The sequence below is a fragment of the Alosa pseudoharengus genome, unplaced genomic scaffold, assembly GCF_046254945.1.
Source record: "Alosa pseudoharengus isolate Yale_2024_CS ecotype anadromous, Long Island Sound unplaced genomic scaffold, YU_APseudo_1.1 YU_APseudo_1.1_scf_9, whole genome shotgun sequence".
Classification (NCBI taxonomy): domain Eukaryota; kingdom Metazoa; phylum Chordata; class Actinopteri; order Clupeiformes; family Clupeidae; genus Alosa; species Alosa pseudoharengus.
In genome coordinates, this window is record NW_027468881.1 from 28517344 (window position 1) to 28544176 (window position 26833).

At 38.8% G+C, this 26833-nt stretch overlaps 1 protein-coding gene across 2 annotated transcripts in view; it reads right to left on the reverse strand.

Moving 5' to 3' along the window:
• The window catches only part of b4galnt1a (beta-1,4-N-acetyl-galactosaminyl transferase 1a), an 80071-nt gene that overhangs the window by 16999 nt on the left and 36239 nt on the right, over positions 1-26833 (reverse strand). The window contains exons 1-4 of one of the 2 annotated variants that reach the window (XM_076276129.1): positions 6687-7209; positions 2367-2459; positions 2071-2258; positions 1306-1446 (exon numbers count right to left, since the gene is read on the reverse strand). In XM_076276129.1, the coding sequence (XP_076132244.1) occupies positions 1306-1446; positions 2071-2250 (321 nt within the window). In that variant the 5' untranslated portion in view covers positions 2251-2258; positions 2367-2459; positions 6687-7209. Of the gene's footprint in view, positions 1-1305; positions 1447-2070; positions 2259-2366; positions 2460-6686; positions 7210-26833 lie in introns of those variants that run through there. The other variant, XM_076276128.1, reaches the window with a different exon arrangement.

Genomic DNA, 26833 nt, shown 5'->3' on the forward strand with positions numbered 1-26833 from the left:
CACTAGCATTTGTGAATGGAGCATTAAACTGTGTTCATAGACAATGGCTATTAGAAGTTTTCCTGAGCTCATACAATTTTTTTTTTTTCAGGAAAAAGGTCTGGTTTTAATCCAGTGCCATCTGAGGCCCAAAGGACCATGGCTCTCAAATATTTTCTTTTCAGCCCTGTCCCTTGTTTTAAAGATTTCTCTACATTCTTTGACCCCAATCATTCACTACATGTTGTGAGAGAGGGTATCTCATCTAATTTGAATAACAGCTAGCTAAACCAATAAGACAGCATAATTACCTTTAGAATTAATTTAGCTTGGCTGTTAGCCTGGTCGGGGCTAGTCTAGGTGCAGAGAATAAATCCCCATGGTAACTTATGTGCCATCTCTTTTGTGAAACCGAGTCAAGGCTAAATCCATCCAGGATAACCAAAAAATCCCAGCTTAATCCCTTATCTAGGTTCTGTGAAATACCCCTCTAGTTGTTTTGCTACTGGAACGTTTGGAACATTGATCAAGCATACCCATGATGATCGCATGCAGGCAGTCTAAGTTTATCTTTACATAGCTAGATTGTAATGATGATCCGATTATTTTACCTAACTTGGATATCATAGGGGTTTTCATATTTTATGTAATGTACTGGTCAATTATAAGATAAGCTACCCAATATCTCAGCTGACCCCACTTGAATTTCAGGCCCACATGGGGTCCTGACACCAACGTTTGGAAACTATGCTGTAGATAAAATCCCCAAATCCTTTGCAACTTCATGTTAAGAAACATTATTCTTATATTGTTTCATCATTTGCCCACACAGGTTTACACAGAGTGATGAATACCTCCACATCTTTACTTTTGAGAGCCTCTGTGGGATGCTCTTTTCATACCCAAGCATTTGTTCACAAGTTCACTTAATCAGTTGTAAAATGTTCCTCCTTTTCTTGTTGTTTACCATTCATCATTATTTTCCAGCCTTTTGTTGCCCCCGTCCCACCTTTTTTGAGATGTGTGTTGCTGGCATCAAATTCAAAATGTGCTTATGTTTTACATGAAATAGTCAAATTTGTAATTTTCTACATTTGATATCTTGTCTATGTCCTTTTTTGCCGCTAAATATGGATTTATGAGATTTGCTGATGATCACATTCTGTTTTTATGTACATTTAACACAACGTTTTTGGAATTGGGGTTGTACCTCACCTGTTATTTAAGGGCACTATCCAACACCTGTACCTATACACATACACCAATTAAAATTGATGTAAAAAGCTTCAGAATAGCAAAGAATGTAGAAAGTTAAGACACCCATACCAGGTCCAGGGTGGTGCTCTCCAGAATGTCCACCAGCTTCTCCAGTTTGGTGTTGGCAGTGAAGATGAAGTCATCGTCCACCCACAGCACATACTTGGTGGTGACCTGAGACACCGCCAGGTTACGCCCAGCAAACCATCCCTGCAAATGAACATTAGTCAATGAACAACAGCGCAGGAAGACTACATGTTTATACAGAAAAATAGACTGCTGAATATGAATATATATATATATATTTTAAGTAAATCCTTTGAAGACATAACTAAGACTAATTCGGCAAACTGAACAGAAGATAACAGAAGACGTGTAAAGTATTATAACAAAATATGACCACATATGATATACAATATACTGAGTAAAAATGTGCTCTGAAAACATGTATAACTGTTCAATAACATTTCAGGTGAGTGGAACTTTGCCGTACTTCAGCATGACTCTCCAATACACTTCCTGTCTACAATATGCCTCGCATAATTTGAGTGGACAAAAGATTTTTTGTCAATTTCAGTTCATACTGACTAAGCCTACTTCCCCTTCACAGTTAACGTTTCTCTTTGAAAAGGTATCTATCTCTATTTCCTCTTTACTGGGTAATACTAGAAACATTGTAATGAGGAGACACGGTATTCAAAGAGTCCCCTATTGAAATGTATGGAGTTAGTTGTAACTCCAGTATGGAATTTGTTTGCACACACCCCTTCATTGGGCATACATTGGGCATAATCTTCATGTTCTAAATTACTTAAATAAATGAAAATTTCTGACCTTTCCAAATGGCATTATGTAATGCTCAATGTAGGGACCAGTCACTGGCTTGTGATGCTCATTGTCATCAGCAATCACAATGGTGATAGTCGGGTAGAACTGCCGTATGCTGTCAATCAAATCCTGAAGTTTGTCATAACGCAAAAATGTCTTTGTCGCTATGGTGACAAGGGCACTCATGTTGTATTCTGAAAAATTGAGAGATTAGATTGAATTCATGTGAGGAAGTGCTTGCCATGGGAACACATTTAGAATAAGTGTCTGCTATAACAGGACTCCAAGACTTGTTCTCTTACCTCCTTTAGGGCCTGGGTTATAGAGCTTAGGGGTGACACCATGACGGACCTTAATAGTGAAGACAGACTGGTGTCCATCAGTCGCAAACTGCACTGGAATACAAAAAGGAAAAATAAACAGTGTAAGAATTGCGTTTCCATTGTTTGAGGTGTGTGTTTCAGCGATTCACACAAAGAATGAATGTATTCCAGGCTAATTTTACAGAAACAGGATGCAGAATGATGTCAGAAGATGTCTGCTCCTTTAACTGACCACTCAGGGATTTTTTCCCCCTTTAGTTTGTTAATTGTTTTTTCAGGTACAAATACAAACACATAATGCTGATATGCGGTATATGTCTAGGGCACAACACGGAAAAAAAAAGAATTCAAGAGATTGAATTAAGAAATGATACCACACATTGTTATATGAAAACAACGACACACAAAACCCCCCACCCGCCCACCCATACATATAATGTACATGACATATGCTGTCTGGAGATATCTACCATATAAAAGAAAAAACAATTACTAAATATAGCTGCAAGCAGCAATGCGGGGGCCAAGCAGTGCGCTATAGCAGGAATGGCGTTGCCATGGCAGGAGCAAGCACTCACAGCAAGTTTGATTGCAATTGGATAAAGAACGGCTGAGAAATAAGCTCATTTACTTTGTTAGAGCGCCCCTAGATGCCAAATTACACCAATGTCCTTGTGTGTTCTCACAATCAGCTACCATGTCCCTCTACCAAGTTTGGACTTCATACACCAAAGTGTTGCTGAGATGTGAGCTCACATTCTTTATTACAGCACCCCTAGAGGTCAAATGAGACCACTTTCCTTACATGTCCTCACAATCAGCTAATATGTCCATGTATCAAGTTTGGACTTCATACAACGAAGCGTTGCTGAGATTTGAGCCCACTTCCTGTATTACAGCGCCCCCTATAGAGGCCAAATGATGCCAATTTCCTACTGTGTCCTCACAATCAGATACCAAGTCTCTATACCAAGTTTGGACTTCGTACATCAAAGCGTTGCTGAGATACAAGCTCACTTCCTGTATTGCAGCGCCCCCTATCGAGGCCAAATGATGCCAATTTCCTAGGGCGTCCTCACAATCAGATACCAAGTCCCTGTACTAAGTTTGGACTTCATACATTAAAGCGTAGCCGAGATGTTAGCCCACTTCCTGTTTGGCGGCATCGTCGCCATGTGTGATTGACTGTCACGGGCAAATAAACTTGAAATTAAAAAATCTGACAAGTATTGTTTGTGTGGCTCGGTCTGAAGATCATCTCCGCCACGTTCTGTGAAAATCGGATGAAATTTGTAACCGCTGAAACTTTTCATAGAGTTTGGACTAAATCCAATATGGCGGAGGTCCAATATGGCGGAAAGTGACGGGATAGGGGTCGATGAACTCAAGATTGTTCAAGGATTCAGACGCTACCTCAATTGTGAAAATTAGACAAAAGAGTCAAGGATCACGAGCATGAACGCATGTCCAGCTTTGAACTGGTGGTGGCGCTAGAGTGTTCAATGTATATGCATGAAAATTGGTGTGAGTGATTGGGACAGTGTCCTGACTAATGGTATCAAGTCTTGTTATGTTAACTCAAAGCGTCACCTAGATGTTTGTCCACTTCCTGTTTGGTGGCTTCATTGCCATATTGGATTGGCTGTCACGAGCAAACAAAAATGAAATTAAAAAATCTGACCAGTATCGTTTGTGCGGCTCGGTCTGAAGATCATCTCCTCCAAGTTCTGTGAAAATCGGATGAAATTTGTAACCGCTGAAACTTTTCGTAGAGTTTGGACTAAATCCAATATGGCGGAGGTCCAATATGGCGGAAAGTGATGGGATAGGGGTCATTGAACTTAGGTCGGTCCAGGGATTCCAACGGTGCCTGATATGTGAAAATCGGACGCACCATTCAATGGTCACATGCATGAATGCAATCCAGGTTCGACCCATTGGTGGCGCTAGAGTGTTGGGCATAGAGTTCTGGAAATTGGTGAGAGTGATCATGGGACAGTGCTGAATCAGTGTGCCTAATTTCATAACTTTAGACCCAGCGGTTCAATTTTCGGCCAGATTTTGACCTGTTGGTGGCGCTAGATGGCTGGGTTTAGAGGTCCGTAAATGAGTGTGAATAGTCAGTGGAGTGTCCCGAAACTTTCTGCCAAAAAATCTGCACTTTTTAGCCAGGCGTTCTATGGGCTGCCATAGACTCCAATGGCAGAAGTTTTATAATAATAATAAATATAACCGCAAGCGGTGATTTACGGGGTCCGAGCAAAACGAACATGAGGTAGCATAGCTTTTAAGTTTTACATATGCTTTGATTGTTTGGGCACAATTGTTCAAAAGAAATGTGATCGGATTTCGGTTATCGGATTTCAGTTACCGGATTTCGGCTATCGGATTGGATCAAATCTTGAAAATGGGTTGTTCAAAAGGCAACAAGGATCCTGAAATTGGATTAGATCACATAATCTATTCTTGGTTTTGATCTGGATAAAACCTTTGTGTTGTTCAAAACTTTTGAGTTAGATTGGAATAAATTTGATCCATAAAATTAGGATTACCCTGTGCTGTAACGTTATAGTGTGCTAACCTCCACAACCCAACAGTATTCTAACAACACTTGATTCTACAGGACTATTTATTTGTTGTGGATAAGATAAAGGGTTTGATAATGGAAGGCAGTGTTTCCCACAGAATTGAATTGCATTTGTGGTGGTAGGTTCTGTGTTGGAGTCAATAAGATAAACAGCCTATAATTATACAGTTATACTTGCCTTGCACTACAAGTCCATATTGACAAGTAGCTGTAATGCTGTAATGTTATAGTGTGCTAACCTCCACAACATTCTATTCTAGTATGCGAACCTCCACAACCCAACAGTATTTGAACACTAATGCTTCAGGTGGGATTTGAACTCTCAACCTAAGGATGACCAGTACAAGGCATTATCCCACTAAGCCACTGTCAATCCTACATCTTTGCCAGTCACATGGTGAAAATGTGTATTGGTAAACACACAAGAAAAACTCCAAGTATACATTTGACAATAAAATGAAGGGCTTTCCTGAAAGAGAACACCTGAAAACGTTTGGAAATTCTGGGGCAATTAGACATTTGTAGAGAAGAAGAGTAATGGATGAAATATAAATACGATAGACTTAATGATGAAGGAAAAATAGTAAACAAAGAAGTTCCCCTATATGCCATAGAGTGTGTCGGCATTGTGACTCTTGGCAACTAATGAGTGTGAATGTTGATTGCCTGATGTCATTCAGGTGCTGTTCAATGGTGTGAATCTTCAATAACCAATCTTGAGCCCAAAGCTCTAGCAGGATTCGAACTCTCAACCCTAACAAACACCAGCACAAGGCATTATCCCACTGAGCCACTGACAATCATACACATTGAACAGTCACATTCACATGGTGAAAATGTGTGTTGGTAAACACACAAGAAAAACTCCAAGTATACATTTGACAATAAAATGAAGGGCTTTCCTGAAAGAGTACACCTGAAAACTTTTGGATATTCTGGGGCAATTAGACATTTAGAGAAGAACAGTAATGGATGAAATATAAATATGATAGACTTAATGATGAAGGAAAAATAGTAAACAAAGAAGTTCCCCTATATGTCATAGAGTGTGTCGGCATTCTGATTCTTGGCAACTAATGAGTGTGAATGTTAATTGTCTGATGTCATTCAGGTGCTGTTCAATGGTGTCAATCTTCAATAACCAATAGCATGTGCATCTTGAGCCTCAAGCTCTAGCAGGATTCAAACTCTCAACCTAACAAACACCAGCACTAGGCATTATCCCACTGAGCCACTGACAATCCTACATATTAGGCAGTCACATTCACATGGTGAAAATGTGTGTTGGCAAACACACATCAAGAAAATTCCTAGCATACATTTGACAATAGAATTAAGGGCTTTATAAAAAAAGAGTACAGATCTGAAAATGTGCACTGTTAATGGTATCCACCTAATGATGGTTGTATGGTTGTTATTCAAGAAAAAAAAAATACTCATATAGGAATATAGGTGATCTAGGAAAAAAGGCCTAAGTGGTCTAACTTTATTGGCCTATATCTCTGAAATGGAACAAAATATCAAAATTCTGAGCTACGCTGCTCGGACCCCTAATAAAACTTAAGAACAATAGGTGTGCTTGCAAGCACACTTAATTATACAGTTATACTTGCCTTGCACGACAAGTCCTGACTAGTAGCTGTAACGTTATAGTGTGCCAACCTCCACAACCCAACAGTATTCTTAACAGTATTCTATTCTAGTATGCTAACCTCCACAACCCAACTGAAGGAACTGTAGGGGGCGATGTGGGTCGAGGTAGAGTGAGTGTGTGGCGAGCAGGCAGAGCCTCGGTCAGAAGGGTCAATGGTATGGAGTGATGACACGGAGATTGCAGGTTTCGGTGCAACACAAGTTAACTTTATTTGAGTTTCAATTCATCTGTTCTTTTGTTCTTTACTTGTATGTGTGCTGCATCAAAGAGGAAACAAACAGAAAATGGAGTAATCAGTGAAATGGGGTAAATCAGTACAGATGCCAACTCACAAACAAACCAATTGACATTTGAACAATAAACTGAAATCATATGGCTATATAAGGTACAACTAAACAATACTTGACATCCCAAGTCAACCAACATCACCTAATCATCTCTCACATGGGACTCCAACACACCAAACCAACAAACAAACACCTTAACTTTACACATGATGGCAGAGCTACTCTACAAACTGATAAACATCACAAAAGTCATAGTGAAGGTGATTAAAGTGATGACTTACGTTAACTCAAAGACGCACACAGAGCAGGACACACTGGAGTGCTGGGTTGAGATGAACAAAAGAGCGAACTGAGGGCGAGCAAACAATTTATCCTGGTCTGAGCCCCTGCTCCGGAGCTACAGGGTTTCCCAGCAGGTAAACTTTGGAAAGATTTGCAAAGATTTTGAAAAGATTTTTGAAAGACTACAGTCTCAGACCCTCTCACATCTAAAGACAAGTAGTAGAGTTTTAAGTCACAGACTATGATTTTGCAATGACTAGGGATCTTGCAGGGTCACTATTTACAAGACTGCAACACGATTCCTTTAAATTATTACCCATTGTGCAATAGATAAACAGGAACTGAAAATTATAGCCTACTAAACTCAAAGTAATATTTTCGTGTTTCTGCAGCATTGTTTCATGCGTGACATCCTTAACCGATATAGAGTTGTTCTGTCAAGTGGAAGAGCCGACTAAATATGTATAAGAAATGACAAATATTATAAGAATAACAAATAATTATAGGCTACAGCTTATAATTATACAGTAATACTTGCCTTGCACTACAAGTCCATATTGACAAGTAGCTGTAATGTTATAGTGTGTTAACCTCCACAACCCAACAGCATTCTATTGTAGTATGCTAACATCCACAACCCACTAATGCTTCAAGTGGGATTTGAACTCTCAACCTAAGGATCACCAGTACAAGGCATTATCCCACTGAGCCACTGTAAATCCTACATTTTGGCCAGTCACATTCACATGGTGAAAATGTGTATTGGTAAGCACACAAGAAAAACTCCAAGCATGGAGGGGCGATTAGACATTTGTAGAGATGAACACTAATAGATTAAATATAAATATGATAGACTTAATGATGAAGGAAAAATAGTAAACAAAGAAGTTCCCCTGAATGTCATAGAGTGTCTCGGCATTCTGATTCTTGGCAACTGATGAGTGTGAATGTTGATTGCCTGATGTCATTCAGGTGCTGTTCAATGGTGTGAATCTTCAATAACCAATAGTATTCGAGCTAGAGCCTAAAGCCCTACCGGGGATTCGAACCCTCAACCCTAACAAACACCAGCACTAGGCATTAGCCCACTGAGCCACTGACAATCCTACATATTGGGTAGTCACATTCACATGGTGAAAATGTGTGTTGGTAAACACACAAGAAAAACTCCAAGTATATATTTGACAATAAAATGAAGGGCTTTCCTGAAAAAATACACCTGAAAACTTTTGGATATTCTGGGGCAATTAGACATTTATAGAGAAGAACAGTAATGGATGAAATATAAATATGATAGACTTAATGATGAAGGAAAAATAGTAAACAAAGAAGTTCCCCTATATGTCATAGAGTGTGTCGGCATTCTGATTCTTGGCAACTAATGAGTGTGAATGTTAATTGTCTGATGTCATTCAGGTGCTGTTCAATAGTGTGAATCTTCAATAACCAATAGCATGTGCATCTTGAGCCTAAAGCTCTAGCAGGATTCGAACTCTCAACCTAACAAACACCAGCACTAGACATTATCCCACTCTGCCACTGACAATCATACACATTCAGCAGTCACATTCAAATGGTGAAAATGTGTGTTGGTAAACACACAAGAAAAACTCCAAGTATACATTTGACAATAAAATGAAGGGCTTTCCTGAAAGAGTACACCTGAAAACTTTTGGATATTCTGGGGCAATTAGACATTTATAGAGAAGAACAGTAATGGATGAAATATAAATATGATAGACTTAATGATGAAGGAAAAATAGTAAACAAAGAAGTTCCCCTATATGTCATAGAGTGTGTCGGCATTCTGATTCTTGGCAACTAATGAGTGTGAATGTTAATTGTCTGATGTCATTCAGGTGCTGTTCAATAGTGTGAATCTTCAATAACCAATAGCATGTGCATCTTGAGCCTAAAGCTCTAGCAGGATTCGAACTCTCAACCTAACAAACACCAGCACTAGGCATTATCCCACTCTGCCACTGACAATCATACGCATTCAGCAGTCACATTCAAATGGTGAAAATGTGTGTTGGTAAACACACAAGAAAAACTCCAAGTATACATTTGACAATAAAATGAAGGGCTTTCCTGAAAGAGTACACCTGAAAACTTTTGGATATTCTGGGGCAATTAGACATTTATAGAGAAGAACAGTAATGGATGAAATATAAATATGATAGACTTAATGATGAAGGAAAAATAGTAAACAAAGAAGTTCTCCTATATGTCATAGAGTGTGTCGGCATTCTGATTCTTGGCAACTAATGAGTGTGAATGTTAATTGTCTGATGTCATTCAGGTGCTGTTCAATGGTGTGAATCTTCAATAACCAATAGCATGTGCATCTTGAGCCTAAAGCTCTAGCAGGATTCAAACTCTCAACCTAACAAACACCAGCACTAGGCATTATCCCACTCAGCCACTGACAATCATACACATTGAGCAGTCACATTCAAATGGTGAAAATGTGTGTTGGCAAACACACAACATCAAGAAAATTCCTAGCATACATTTGACAATAGAATTAAGGGCTTTATAAAAAAGAGTACATATCTGAAAATGTGCACTGTTAATGGTATCCACCTAATGATGGTTGTATGGTTGTTATCCAAGAAAAAAAATTACTCATATAGGAATATAGGTGATATAGGAGAAATGGGCTGAGTGGTCGAACTTTATTGGCCTATATCTCTGAAATGGAACAACGTATCCAAATTCTTTTGATAACTTTTGTGAGGCTTTGTCTAAACATTGTCTGTGAGAATTTTGGTGAAGATTTGATAATTTTTGAAGCCTGTGAAACTTTTTATGATGTTTGGCTTTTCTCTGAAATTGTGGCAAAAGTAAACATTTTTAGAGCATAAGACCAGGGTGAAAAAGATGCATCTGAATGTAGAGATTAATATGATGAAAGAATTTTGAGTCTAGGTGAATCTGGTAAGGAGAAATAAGCGTTTTTGACAAGAGCGCCACCTTTGGGTGCAGTACCCCAAATTTGGGTTATGGGTAGTGGGGGGTACTGGTAACAATACTTGAAAATGTCAAGTTTCTAGGACTTACGGTTTATAGGAATATAGGTGATCTAGGAAAAAAGGCCTAAGTGGTCTAACTTTATTGGCCTATATCTCTGAAATGGAACAAAATATCAAAATTCTGAGCAATAACTTTTGTGAGGCTTGGTCTAAACATTGTCTGTGAGAATTTTGGTGAAGATTCGATTATTTTTGAAGAGTGTGAAACTTTTTATAATGTTTGGCTTTTCCATGAAATTGTGGAAAAAGTAAACATTTGTAGACCATAAGACCAGGGCCAAAAAGATGCATCTGAGTTTAGAGATTAATATTCTGAAAGAATTTTGAGTCTAGGTGAATCTGGTAAGGAGAAATAAGCATAATTAACTTTTTTTTTCAATAGCGCCACCTTTGGGTGCAGTACCCCAAATTTTGGGTTATGGGTAGAGGGGGGTACTGGTAACCATACCTGAAAATTTCAAGAGTTTTGGAGTTACGGTTTAGGCTGCAGTATGACTTTTACAGAATTTTGGCCAAAAAATGAACGGTACAGAAACAATAGGGTTCCTGCAGCTACGCTGCTCGGACCCCTAATAATAGGAAAAGCTAGTAACTCAATGGGTGCCTTCGCAGCTTCGCTGCTTGGCCCCCAAATACACAATTAAAGTAAGAACAAATATAACCGCAAGCGGTGATTTACGGGGTCCGAGCAAAACAAACATGAGGTAGCATAGCTTTTTAGTTTTACATATGCTTTGATTGTTTGGGCACAATTGTTCAAAAGAAATGTGATCGGATTTCGGTGATCGGATTTCAGTTACCGGATTTCGGCTATCGGATTGGATCAAATCTTGAAAATGGGTTGTTCAAAAGGAAACAAGGATCCTGAAATTGGATTAGATCACATAATCTATTCTTGGTTTTGATCTGGATAAAACCTTTGTGTTGTTCAAAACTTTTGAGTTAGATTGGAATAAATTTGATCCATAAAATTAGGATTACCCTGTGCTGTAACGTTATAGCGTGCTAACCTCCACAACCCAAGAGTATTCTAACAATACTTGATTCTACAGGACTATTTATTTGTTGTGGATAAGATGAAGGGTTTGATAATGGAAGGCAGTGTTTCCCACAGAATTGAATTGCATTTGTGGTGGTGGGTTCTGTGTTGGAGTCAATAAGATAAATAGCCTATAATTATACAGTTATACTTGCCTTGCACTACAAGTCCATATTGACAAGTAGCTGTAATGCTGTAATGTTATAGTGTGCTAACCTCCACAACAATCTATTCTAGTATGCTAACCTCCACAACCCAACAGTATTTGAACACTAATGCTTCAGGTGGGATTTGAACTCTCAACCTAAGGATGACCAGTACAAGGCATTATCCCACTAAGCCACTGTCAATCCTACATCTTTGCCAGTCACATTCACATGGTGAAAATGTGTATTGGTAAACACACAAGAAAAACTCCAAGTATACATTTGACAATAAAATGAAGGGCTTTCCTGAAAGAGTACACCTGAAAACTTTTGAATATTCTGGGGCAATTAGACATTTATAGAGAAGAACAGTAATGGATGAAATATAAATATGATAGACTTAATGATGAAGGAAAAATAGTAAACAAAGAAGTTCCCCTATATGTCATAGAGTGTGTCAGCATTCTGATTCTTGGCAACTAATGAGTGTGAATGTTAATTGCCTGATGTCATTCAGGTGCTGTTCAATGGTGTCAATCTTCAATAACCAATAGCATGTGCATCTTGAGCCTCAAGCTCTAGCAGGATTCGAACTCTCAACCTAACAAACACCAGCACTAGGCATTATCCCACTCAGCCACTGACAATCATACACATTGAGCAGTCACATTCAAATGGTGAAAATGTGTGTTGGTACACACAAGAAAAACTCCAAGTATACATTTGACAATAAAATGAAGGGCTTTCCTGAAAGAGTACACCTGAAAACTTTTGGATATTCTGGGGCAATTAGACATTTGTAGAGAAGAACAGTAATGGATGAAATATAAATACGATAGACTTAATGATGAAGGAAAAATAGTAAACAAAGAAGTTCCCCTATATGCCATAGAGTGTGTCAGCATTCTGATTCTTGGCAACTAATGAGTGTGAATGTTAATTGCCTGATGTCATTCAGGTGCTGTTCAATGGTGTGAATCTTCAATAACCAATAGCATGTGCATCTTGAGCCTAAAGCTCTAGCAGGATGCGAACTCTCAACCTAACAAACACCAGCACTAGGCATTATCCTACTGAGCCACTGACAATCCTACATATTAGGCAGTCACATTCACATGTTGAAAATGTGTGTTGGCAAACACACAACATCAAGAAAATTCCTAGCATACATTTGACAGTAGAATTAAGGGCTTTATAAAAAAAAAAGAGTACAGATCTGAAAATGTGCATTGTTAATGGTATCCACCTAATGATGGCTGTATGGTTGTTATTCAAGAAAAAAAATACTCATATAGGAATATAGGTGATCTAGAAAAAAAGGCCTAAGTGGTCTAACTTTATTGGCCTACATCTCTGAAATGGAACAAAATATCAAAATTCTGAGCTACGCTGCTCGGACCCCTAATAAAACTTAAGAACAATAAGTGTGCTTGCAAGCACACTTAATTATACAGTTATACTTGCGTTGCACGACAAGTCCTGACTAGCAGCTGTAACGTTATAGTGTGCCAACCTCCACAACCCAACAGTATTCTTAACAGTATTCTATTCTAGTATGCTAACCTCCACAACCCAACTGAAGGAACTGTAGGGGGCGATGTGGGTCGAGGTAGAGTGAGTGTGTGGCGAGCAGGCAGAGCCTCGGTCAGAAGGCTCAATGGTATGGAGTGATGACACGGAGATGGCAGGTTTCGGTGCAACACAAGTTAACTTTATTTGAGTTTCAATTCATCTGTTCTTTTGTTCTTTACTTGTATGTGTGCTGCATCAAAGAGGAAACAAACAGAAAATGGAGTAATCAGTGAAATGGGGTAAATCAGTACAGATCCCAACTCACAAACAAACCAATTGACATTTGTACAACAAACTGAAATCATATGGCTATATAAGGTACAACTAAACAATACTTGACATCCCAAGTCAACCAACATCACCTAATCATCTCTCACATGGGACTCCAACACACCAAACCAACAAACAAAGACCTTAACTTTACACATGATTGCAGAGCTACTCTACAAACTGATAAACATCACAAAAGTCATAGTGAGGGTGATTAAAGTGATGACTTACGTTAACTCAAAGATGCACACAGAGCAGGACACACTGGAGTGCTGGGTTGAGATGAACAAAAGAGCGAACTGAGGGCGAGCAAACAATTTATCCTGGTCTGAGCCCCTGCTCCGGAGCTACAGGGTTTCCCAGCGGGTAAACTTTGGAAAGATTTGCAAAGATTTGGAAAAGATTTTTGAAAGACTACAGTCTCAGACCCTCTCACATCTAAAGACAAGTAGTAGAGTTTTAAGTCACAGACTATGATTTTGCAATGACTAGGGATCTTGCAGGGTCACTATTTACAAGACTGCAACATGATTCCTTTAAATTATTACCCATTGTGCAATAGATAAACAGGAACTGAAAATTATAGCCTACTAAACTCAAAGTCGTATTTTCATGTTTCTGCAGCATTGTTTCATGCGAGACATCCTTAGCCGATATAGAGTTGTTCTGTCAAGTGGAAGAGCCGACTAAATATGTATAAGAAATGACAAATATTATAAGAATAACAAATAATTATAGGCTACAGCTTATAATTATACAGTAATACTTGCCTTGCACTACAAGTCCATATTGACAAGTAGCTGTAATGTTATAGTGTGTTATCCTCCACAACCCAACAGCATTCTATTGTAGTATGCTAACATCCACAACTCACTAATGCTTCAAGTGGGATTTGAACTCTCAACCTAAGGATCACCAGTACAAGGCATTATCCCACTGAGCCACTGTCAATCCTACATGTTGGCCAGTCACATTCACATGGTGAAAATGTGTATTGGTAAACACACAAGAAAAACTCCAAGCATGGAGGGGCGATTAGACATTTGTAGAGATGAACACTAATAGATTAAATATAAATATGATAGACTTAATGATGAAGGAAAAATAGTAAACAAAGAAGTTCCCCTGAATGTCATAGAGTGTCTCGGCATTCTGATTCTTGGCAACTGATGAGTGTGAATGTTGATTGCCTGATGTCATTCAGGTGCTGTTCAATGGTGTGAATCTTCAATAACCAATAGTATTCGAGCTAGAGCCTAAAGCACTACCGGGGATTCGAACCCTCAACCTAACAAACACCAGCACTAGGCATTATCCCACTGAGCCACTGACAATCCTACATATTGGGTAGTCACATTCACATGGTGAAAATGTGTGTTGGTAAACACACAAGAAAAACTCCAAGTACATATTTGACAATAAAATGAAGGGCTTTCCTGAAAAAATACACCTGAAAACTTTTGGATATTCTGGGGCAATTAGACATTTATAGAGAAGAACAGTAATGGATGAAATATAAATATGATAGACTTAATGATGAAGGAAAAATAGTAAACAAAGAAGTTCCCCTATATGTCATAGAGTGTGTCGGCATTCTGATTCTTGGCAACTAATGAGTGTGAATGTTAATTGTCTGATGTCATTCAGGTGCTGTTCAATAGTGTCAATCTTCAATAACCAATAGCATGTGCATCTTGAGCCTAAAGCTCTAGCAGGATTCGAACTCTCAACCTAACAAACACCAGCAGTAGGCATTATCCCACTCAGCCACTGACAATCATACACATTGAGCAGTCACATTCAAATGGTGAAAATGTGTGTTGGCAAACACACAACATCAAGAAAATTCCTAGCATACATTTGACAATAGAATTAAGGGCTTTATAAAAAAGAGTACATATCTGAAAATGTGCACTGTTAATGGTATCCACCTAATGATGGTTGTATGGTTGTTATCCAAGAAAAAAAAATTACTCATATAGGAATATAGGTGATATAGGAGAAATGGGCTGAGTGGTCGAACTTTATTGGCCTATATCTCTGAAATGGAACAACGTATCCAAATTCTTTTGATAACTTTTGTGAGGCTTTGTCTAAACATTGTCTGTGAGAATTTTGGTGAAGATTTGATAATTTTTGAAGCCTGTGAAACTTTTTATGATGTTTGGCTTTTCTCTGAAATTGTGGCAAAAGTATACATTTTTAGAGCATAAGACCAGGGTGAAAAAGATGCATCTGAATGTAGAGATTAATATGATGAAAGAATTTTGAGTCTAGGTGAATCTGGTAAGGAGAAATAAGCGTTTTTGACAAGAGCGCCACCTTTGGGTGCAGTACCCCAAATTTGGGTTATGGGTAGTGGGGGGTACTGGTAACAATACTTGAAAATGTCAAGTTTCTAGGACTTACGGTTTATAGGAATATAGGTGATCTAGGAAAAAAGGCCTAAGTGGTCTAACTTTATTGGCCTATATCTCTGAAATGGAACAAAATATCAAAATTCTGAGCGATAACTTTTGTGAGGCTTGGTCTAAACATTGTCTGTGAGAATTTTGGTGAAGATTCGATTATTTTTGAAGAGTGTGAAACTTTTTATAATGTTTGGCTTTTCCATGAAATTGTGGAAAAAGTAAACATTTGTAGACCATAAGACCAGGGCCAAAAAGATGCATCTGAGTTTAGAGATTAATATTCTGAAAGAATTTTGAGTCTAGGTGAATCTGGTAAGGAGAAATAAGCATAATTAACTTTTTTTTTCAATAGCGCCACCTTTGGGTGCAGTACCCCAAATTTTGGGTTATGGGTAGAGGGGGGTACTGGTAACCATACCTGAAAATTTCAAGAGTTTTGGAGTTACGGTTTAGGCTGCAGTATGACTTTTACAGAATTTTGGCCAAAAAATGAACGGTACAGAAACAATAGGGTTCCTGCAGCTACGCTGCTCGGACCCCTAATAATAGGCAAAGAAAAAAACAACATACAAAGCCTGCATTCTACAGAGAAATGTGACTACAGTGGTTTGTCTGTTGTCTATTTAAGTAAACAGTGTACCCAGCTCTAGTCTGTCACAGAAGGAAGGCTCAAATTGTCTATGTAATTAGAAAGACAACCCCATGTTTTATAGAACCTGCGGGTAGAGCCCTTGATGGTATGTACTATTTTTTCTAACTTCATAAAAGAAAGGATATCTTTAATCAAGGAACTGAATGAGGGGGCATTTGAGGACTTCCACCTCAGCAAGCTTAAACGTCTTGCTACAAGTGTGATGAATGCTACAAAATCTGTCTTGTATGAAGAGAGGGATACTGTAGGGGGAAGAACACCAAGCAAAGCAGTAAAAGAGGAGGGAGAAATTGTCACTTCCAAGACATCGGATAGGATTTCAAAGACCTTGGACCAGTATTCATATAGATTTGGACAAAACAAGTATTTGTGTCTGTAACTGTGTTTAGTTTATCTCCTCTTTTCATGTGTCTGTTGTTATGTTGTTATGATTGTGTAGTGGGTTCCATCCCGGGCAAAGTCGGTCTAACCTGATTGCACTACCTGCTAATTGATGATGTCTAGAAGCCATGGCTGCTTCCCTCAAGGTGGCATACGTGTTAGTGTGCTTTGAATGTATTTATTTGTACCATATCTGTTTGTACACCTGAATGACTTAACTTACTTATTTTTCAATGCTTCACTTTTTATCTTACTCAACAATGACAAGGTGTGTGACAATTGCTGTTTTATTTTTGTAGGTGTCATCCAACAGTCTCAGTGTGGAGCCAAAGGCTGCTGTTGCAGGTGAGATGGGGGATGATCTATGTTAGGCATCAGAAAGGTGGTGTACACACGAAGGCTGGAACTGCACAACACTACGGTGCTTTGGTATGATATCACGCAGATATACTACTGATCAGAAGTGTAGGGTCACTATGAAATGTCTTTTCTATCAAAAGAAAAGCACCGGACATTTCTAAGTGAACCCAAACTTTAGAAATCTTCATTACTTCTAACTATTGCATCTGACTTGTAGGCTGCTATTGTGGGTTTGCTTTTATTTGTCACACAAGATAAGTAGTTTGTATTAATTATATTCATTGACAGGGACAATTGTATATGCTTTCTTTCTCTTTTACAGACACTTGACTTTTACCGCCGAAGGTACGATCAGACCACCTCACCCTACCCTGCAGGACATCAATACCAGAGGAGAACGGACAGAGGCCCAACATTTTTTAAAGGACATTTCACACCCTGATCATGGACTGTTTAAACCACTGAGGTAAAGCAGACTTCTATTTCTACATGGCTAAAATGGAAAGACTGAGGAGGAGTTTCTTTCCTCAAGCCATCCTGAGCACACATAACTCTTTCAATTACATTACATGGACTTGCCATACTGCACTTGCACACTGCACTTTTTACCCCCTGGGTCATTCTGTGTCAAATCAGACAAGGTTGTTGTTGCACTGTCTCAGGCCTGTAAAATATTTTTTTTGTTCAAATCTATGCCGACCATGCTCCGTCGATCAGGGAGGGTGGAAAAACAGGGTTTGTAGTAATGGTGTCACGATTTCGATTTTATATAGAAATCGATCGAAATTACATCTCAATCTCGAACTTAAAAGTAGAATCGACGATGCAGCCACACCCCAAATGTCACGTCCAGCATGTATGCCAAGACACACAAACACACAGGCACGTGCTGAACTGCAGCGTCAACACTCCTCTAATTTTAGGCTGCAGGCAGTTAAAATATACACATAAACCTACCGAAATCAAAGCCCCTCATGCTACTTTGAAATCACCGGTGTGGAAGTATTTATTCATTCACGTCAATTAAAACTAAGGTGATCTAGTTACAGTCCAAAGTTATTTTAAGGCTTAAAATGCACATTGATAAGTACATATTCCATGAACACTAACCTTGGGTCTCTTCAGAGTGTGCTGAAACAATCAAATTATCATTCTGTGTTGTTTCATTTCACTATGTTCACGTCTCTGTTTTAGCCTAATGTTAGTTCTGTTTACAACCTCGCGGTTGGAACGGTTTCAAAATAAAAAGCGGTTTAAAAATAAAAGTCCCCCGAAACAGAAAAGGAAAAGGCCAAAAAGAGTAAATAACATATAAGGAATGCATTAATAGTAATATTAAAAAAAAAAGATCGAAAATCAAATCCAATCGTGACTTTAAAATCGAAAAATACATCGAATTGAGGATTTGGAGAATCGTGACACCCCTAGTTTGTAGTAAGAGGAGAAAGGGTGGAAAGAGTTTTTAAGTTGAAATTTTCTAAACTGGTTCCATATTCTCAATGATGTTTTAACACATACATTTTTAGTATATGGGGACAGAGAGAATCCAACGGGGGAGTACATTAAGGCCTTCAAAGTTATGGGTTTACAGGACAAGGCTTCCATCTGCAACCATGTAGGGGGTGGACTGAGTGTGTCTGAATGCAGCCAATAATGTAAGGCTCTAATATTGGCTGCCCAATAATAATATTGAAAATTTGGTAATGTCATTCCCCCAAGTTTGTTGGGCCTTTGGAGAAATTATTTGCGAATTCTAGGTGTCTTCCTATTCCAGATAAACTCTGTGACTAGACTCAATCTTGTGGAAAAATGTTTGTGGAAGGAAAATGGGAATACTCTGAAAAAGGTAGGAGTATTTAGAAAGGGTGTTCATTTTGACAGAATTAATTCTTGCTGGCAGTGATAGGGGCAGTAAAGTCTTTCTGTACGCAGGACAGCAGACTGGCAAAATTGAATTTGTATAAATCATGGAACTTGTCTGTGATCTGTACTCCTAGGTAGGTAAATCTGTGGTTTGCTATCTGAAATGGGAAAGAATGGGTAGGGTATGTTCTGGCTGCAGCATTTAACGGGAACAACTTACTTTTGCTGAAGTTTAATTTGTAGCCTGATATAGAGCCAAATGTTGTAAGAGATTGAAGTTCTGCAGGTATAGATGTAGACAGGTTTGATACATAGAGCAAAAGATCGTCCGTATAAAGCGACACCTTGTGTTCTATACCTGATTTAAATACGCCTGAAATTTTCCGATTGGATCTAAGAAGAACAACCAGTGGCTCAATTACTATAGCAAATAGAAGAGGGCTCAAATGCCATCCCTGTCGAGTGAAGCGGTGTAAGCAGAAATATTCAGAGAAGTTGTTATTAGTCCTGACTGAAGCCTTAGGGGCAGAATATAATAGTTGGGCCCATGTGATCAATTTATGTTCAAGGCCAAATTGCTGCATTGTGTAAAAGAGGTATGCCCATTCCACCCGATCGAATGCTTTGTCCGCATCAAGGGAGATCAAGGCTTCAGGAGTACTAGATAAGGGTTGGTTATAGATTATATTATAAAGACGTCTTAGGCTGTAGAATGAATACCTATTTCTAATAAATATAGATATGATGGTCAGCAGTATTAGGGTCTAAGGGGAGTGCTAATAATTTAGAAAGTAACTTCAAATCCACATTCAATAAACTAATAGGGTGATAAGAAGTAGAGTCCAAAGGGTCTTTGTTCTTCTTAAGAGTTGGTGGTTTGAGTGAGAGTTGATGGAAGGGTATGCTTTGTATATGATTCATTATACAGTACATATCGACCAGTAGGGGAGCCAATAGTGGAAAAAAAAATCTGTAAAACTCTATGGGGTAGCCATCAGGTCCTGGACACTTTCCACAGTGCATTGTGGCCATAGCAGTCCCAAGTTCTTCCACAGACAGTGGCTGATCCAATCTGCTAGCAGCCTCCTCATCCGCCATTGGGATGTCTATTGAATCAAAATCATTAAAAGGTGATCAAAAAAAGTGATCATTAATTTGTTTTGGATCTGTTGTTATGCCCACAGGGGTTCTACTTTGAAGGATCTGGTGAGATGAGGATTCCTGTTTGAGTTGGTGTGCAAGCAGACGTCCTGCCTTATCCCTTCTGTTCATAATGCTTGTATCTAGATCTAAACAGCAGTTCTTCCTTTTTCTGCATAGAACAAATATTAAAGTTTGCTTGAAGGGCAAGGTGTTCTTTATATAGATCAGGGGAGGGGTTGGTTGCATATTGTCAAGTTGACCAATTTTCTGCATCAGCCTAGACAATTCTGCCTCCCTTGTCTTCCTTTAATGCCTCCCATAGAGTTGATGCAGATATATCAGGAGTTTTATTAATCTCTATAAAGGTGTTGATCTGATTGGAGATGGATTGGACAAAGTCATCACTAGATAGCAGGCGAGTTTTGAAGCGCCAAGGTGGGTGTGTTGAATTAAGTCCGTCAAAACCTATTGTCAATGAGATCGGCGCGTGGTCGGATATTACTATGGGATTATATGTTACAGACTCAACAGAACATAATAAATTGTTATTTATTTTAAAATAATCAATACGTGTGAATGTTTGATGGACATTGGAAAAAAGAGTATTGTTTACTGTTCGGATATAGAAAACGGCAAGGATCAGATATGTAGAAAAACATAGAAAAATAGAAAAACATTTACATCTGCATATAACTGGATAAACCATCTCTTGGTATGCCTATGACACACACAGACATAAATAATGCTAAATGCATAAATAATTATTTTATTAGATTATTAAATTGTTACACCAATGTCATATTTGTTTGTTGCATGATGTGTGAACATATTAGGCTTAGGCTACTCAATAAGTCTGACATTCTCTGCTCTTTGCCACTTGTTAGTGTCCAACAGTGTGTGGTATGCTGCCTGTGCAAGAGTTTTTTGGGGTGGCGTTGAAGAAGAAACGCATTCTACGCCCTCTTTGGCACAAATGCATCTGATATCATGCAGGAGCATGACGTGTGTGTGCGAGAGTCCTGCCGCCAGAGCCCATGATGCTTTTGGGAAAATGGGCCTTAGTCTGATGTAGTCTGGTCTTAGTCTACCTCAAATCTTAAGGAAAAGGATCACCATATTTTGGCCCTACTCAGGGTAGGAATTTCACGGCGGCCACGACGGCCATGGCTGTCGTTGCCCCTTTTGCCTTGGCCGTGATGCTTCTTTTGAAAATCAGAGGTTTACAGGCCACTGTGGCCTTGGTGCCCCCTTCTTTCAATATTCTGCTTTGCGTCCGACTAATAGCGATTTTTATTTAGCCTATGGCCTGTCAAAATAATCTTAGCATTCACAGCACAAATTAATTTTCAGTCGCTAACAAGCGTTTGTCTAACCAGTTGACACATTTTCAAAACTCTAAACACAATTAGCACAGCATCGGTCTTTTGTGGCCATACCATTCACACATTTCATGTCGTTTTCACCCAATATGCAGTAAGTGAACACATTTCCACAATGCTTACATTTTCTTAACAAACAAGCTATACTTCCCAACAAAACTATGGATTGTTTTAGTAGTATTTATGAATGTTAACACACAACATCCCACAATGGCAAACACAATATTCCAAACTGTAGATACAGTATAAAAACCTCTGCTTCTGCTACCAAACGTTTTTTTATCCCAGGTGCATCGCCTTTGATAATATCAGATGCGATGTTGATGAAAACATGTGGCCTAACTCTGAAGATCGCAGAGATTAGATACAGTAATGTTGTGCTTTTTTTTTTAGTTCCCCCCTTTTTATCTGGGCTTTTTGCTGTTGTTTTTTGTTTAGAATGCTCTTGTGTGTTTCATGGATATTTTGTTCACTGTAAGCAATACTGTAAAACTTTTTCTGTTCTATCGTACTGTAAACAGTAGTTCTACTGTACCTCCTGTAGTAAACAGTAAAGGGGAAAAAAATGATTTGTTTTTCACTGGAATGCTTTTGAATGTGAACATTACATGTGGACATACAGTTCCCAACCAAGAAATTTAGTGTAAAAACGGTGGATTGCATGTTTTGCATGCAAATACCTGTAAAACTGAAACATAAAAGTCTATGCAGTTTTTGTAATGTCAACAATAGCCAGTATTTTGAAACCTGGTGTACTTTGATTGACTGCATGTACCTTGTGAAGTGAAAACAAGTGTTATTCTATGACAGAATAATTTCATTTTGTGTCTGATTTCCAGTGTTTTGGTAAAGTTAGTGTGTGCAGAGAAAGATGTGTTAGTATATGTTTAACAAAATGTGTTTTTGAGAAGAAAATTATCCATTTGGCCAATTGTGTTTTGTAGGTGTGAGTCTGTGTTAAGAGTTTAGAAAAAGTATCTGAAGTATGGTTAAGCGCTTGTTAGCGATTGAAAAAAACTGTAGTCTTTTACGCAGTGGAGAAAGTGACAGCGCACGGCAAGAAAGAAAGTGCGTCCAAATTCACCCATTCTTCTCAGTTGAACTACTCCTGAAGTAGCCTACTCATCACACAGACATCACAAGTAGCACATCACATGAAAGAGCTTTTTCTCAGCTTTTAAATGATGTTAGCCGCTAATTGCTGTGGTAAACGGTTCGCGAGAAAAGTAAATAATATGATTAAATTTAATCATAAATTCTACATAAGGTTCTGCGCCCATCTACCTACCCATTCATCTCGGTATAATATGTCACAAACCCTTCGTTCAACACATGACAAACCATATATCAGAATAAACAGCAGACCCTCCAGAGTAATCCGGTTTTGAATTTGCAGCAAATTTCGACATGCATGTCTCCAAATTTGGGCTTTAAAGTAACCATATGTAAGATTGTGGCCAAAACCGGTATTGCAATCACTTTCAAATTACTGTAGAGCGGTGTATCCCCTCCCCCTCCCCCCTGACTCAAGGTTGCCAACCCAGGATGCCGAAACACTACGGACTTTGTGATTAGCAGTTAGGGGGAGGGTGGCGCATCAGGCCAAAACACGACATGACATGACAAAACACAACATCAACATCAGTTGAGGGCTGCGACTTCACTTTTTAAATGACAATATCCTGGCCGGACTACTGTTGTCAGTGATATAAGTATTTGAAATGAACATGATTTCTTAATGTCTAGTGACATATCAGGGCTATTTTATGATGAATTGAAATACATTTATTACATACGGTTCCTTTAAGTTTCACAATGTGTTTAAATTGTTCTACATGTTTTCATAACAGGCCAAATACAAAATAAATGTTACAAATATCGCCTAGATATTGGTAAATATTAAAATCATAGGATATACAGCTGACTAACAGTTTGTGAAAGTAGCCTTAATGATCACAAAATTCTAAGCATGCATCTAGGCTATTTGAGTTTCTTAAAGCTGAGCTGTGCTTAAATTGTTCAAAACATGATTTCATAACAGGCCAAATATAAAATAAATGTTAAATATAGCCTAGATATCTGTAAATATTAGATGATCAGATGATTTACAGTTCTATGTAATATGTCATGTTTCATGTTTTTGTAATGTTTCATACAATGATGCAGGTCTACTGCTGTAAATAGGCTAAATACAACTTTCATCATTTGTTTAGCCTACTAATGTATAGTTAACTTTGGCCTTGGTGCCTTTGTGGCCTTTGTGCTCCCCACCAGATATGCCCAACTGAAGGCCAAGTGGCCTTGCCCCTAAAATGATGAAATTCCAAACCTGGTCCTACTACAGTGTTAGCCTTATCCAACCCAGAATGTAGATGCTGGAATTTTGTTTTAATTTTGGTTAATATTACGTGACATGGCCGAGGTTCAGCAGTTGCTTGACTGCTTTTTGTTTGTAATCTATCTAAGATAGATTTCTCTCTGCATTGTCTCCATTCTGAACAGGTAAAACCTGTTTTGAAATAACTGCAGCATCCCCCTGTGTTTGAACCTGCAGCTATTCTGAATGTAATTAGTGTCTACACGGACCCGGTTGGGTGTTGCACCTAGTGAATCAGCACGTTACGATAAAGAAGGACGTGTAGACACTAATTACGTTCAGAATAGCAGCAGGTTCAAACACAACTGGCTCCACAGGAAACAAACGAGCTGACCGAGAGCCTTTCGTGCAACTAGTCCATTAGCTGAAGACACTAATGCATTTGTTAAAATGGAAAACTAAGCCACAACCAGCTTACCTAATGTGTGTCAGAGTGGCCTTTCATGTCTAATGGCTAGTGTATTGGAACATTGGAACAGCTTTAACACTCCAAAACTGCCGTAACCAAACCAATGAATGTCCAGGAGAGAGAGAGAGAGAGAGAGAGAGAGAGAGAGAGAGAGAGAGAGAGAGAGAGATAATAGAGCAAGCCAGATTACTCTGTTCTAATATAGGTGGTGTACGTCCACTGCCGAGTACTGTCTGTTCTAATAGAGCTATAGAGAGAGAGAGAGAGAGAGAGAGCGAGAGAGCGCGCACCTGCAATTGGTTCTGTGTGCGTGTGTGTGTCTCTGCATGGGGTTACGTTTGGTTCAACTCAGAAGTTGGTCCATCCGGTCCCGCAATCACGATCCATTATTAGATTAACGTTAATCAGACAGCGCTGTAAAATGTATGCAGGAATTTCTCGCATTATGATAGCTAGAGTTGCGGGACTTGAATAAATCATGTGCTATACCCGCAATCCCGCGCTGAAATTTAGGCCCTGTAAAAACGTTGGTGAGCATGCAGGAATTTGGTGAATATGATTTTATTGTTATTCTCGGGATCTACTGGGAAAGACCTAAAGATCAGGTCAATGATCTTTAGGTCATCGCGACCTCTGGCGACCTCTGGACTAGACCTCTAGTCTAGCGACCTCTGGACTAGACTTTCTTATCTGAGCAACCGCGTTTTATAGGGGGTAAAGTCAGTGAGGTGAGGGTGAAATATTTACTCAACAAGCTGTTTTTTCCATTATGTCCACCAACCAGATGAACAGCAGAATCTGCCTCATCGTGATATTGTGTGTGAACCGGATAGGAGGTAAGAGGAAGCTTAGAAATACTGGTTTACTGGCAAACTGCTTGTAATTCCAGTGCCAGATATCCTCTGAATAGCTCTTGTGCAGTCTTGCTACGTTAAAAAGTGGCCAGCCATCATGATGGGCAAATATTAGATTCTGCTTTTTATGGCAAAAAAGTATGTTGTTTCTATAGTTATTCACACAAAAAAAATATATTTTTTTAAATTGCTTGAATCACAATGAAAATATGAATGTTGTTCAACTACCGGCAAATCACTGCAACATGTTGTTCAACTACTTGTTTTATTAGTCAGTCCTACCAGGATTTCACAAGGATTTTTTGAGATTGTTGCTTGCGACCTAAAATGCCTGATTTCGCGACAACTTTTCTAAAAAATTGCGATGGAAGTTGTGGCGTTTTTCGGGAGGAAGGGAAAATTGCAAAAATAGTTGCGATTTTCTTTCTTTCTTTTTGTTAATTAAGGGCAATTATGTTGGTATGTATGGTAATGCACTCCACTGCCATGGCCTCTATGCACGCTCGTCCCGCATGACTCTATTGCTGAAGAAAAACATGTGAAAGCTCGTTGAAAGTTTGCTACACAACATTTGGGCAATCCTATGAAATACTGAGAGAATGTATTCTGGTCAGGCAAGAGCAAAATGTAACTTTTTGGATGTCATACTACACAGCATATTTGGAGGAGAAATGGCACTGTGCATCACCCTAAAAATACCCTACCAACAGTGAGGTTTGGAGGTGGTGGCATCATGGTGTGGGCTGTTTTTCATCTCATGATACTAGCAGACTTCATACAGTTGAAGGAATGATGAATGGAGTCATTTTGTTCCGGGAGAATCTTTACATCCACCAGGATGATGAGGATGGGACATGGCTAGACCTTCCAGTAGGACAATGATCCAAACCATTCAGCAAAGGAAGCTCTCAATTGGTTTCAGAGAAAGGAAATCAAGGCCCTGACTTCAATCCATTTGAATAGTTTTGGAAGTTAACTAAAGATCAGGATTCACAAGATGGACGCCTGGAATCTTCAATATTAAAGGACTATCTATTTAAAAGAATGGGCCAAACTCACACCAGAATACTGTGACTGATTAGTCTCGTCATACAGGAAATGCCTTGAAGCTGTCATTACAAATAAAGGCTTTTCCACAAAGTATTTTAAGACATTTTAGCAGGTGTGTTCAATACTTTTTTTCTGTGTCATTCCACTTTATTACACATAACTCTACCTATGGACTTTAATGTTTGGATTTTTTTAATATGGGTGGATTATCTGAGTTAATACTAATGTCTGGTGAAAATTTCATGCAAATAGCCTCATTGGAAGTATACTTACTGAAAAAAATGTTGACGTGTTCAATACTTCTTTTCCCCGCTGTATTTTTTTTAACATGTTAGGTCCATATGTGTTTGTGCTATGTCGTGAATGTGAAAATAAACAGCTACCTCCTCTGTCAGCTCTAGCCACTGTAAAGAAATAAGCAGAGAAATTAGGCCAATTGCAAAAGCTCTTCAGATTGACGTGGAATTGATGAACTCATTACTATTCATGAGCTCGCCCAGTTGAGACCTTGCCCACAAAATTCAAGTTATGCAAGGATGGCTGAATGTCAACGGACTTGTGCGCTATGCAGGAATAGAACTTCAACAATGCATTTTGCCCAATAACCCAGACTTGAGGATCAAATGGCTTCAGTTTTTTGGAACAATGCTACAAGCTTTGCAAAAAGGTTGCTGTTGAAGCCTGGAGCAGTAGGC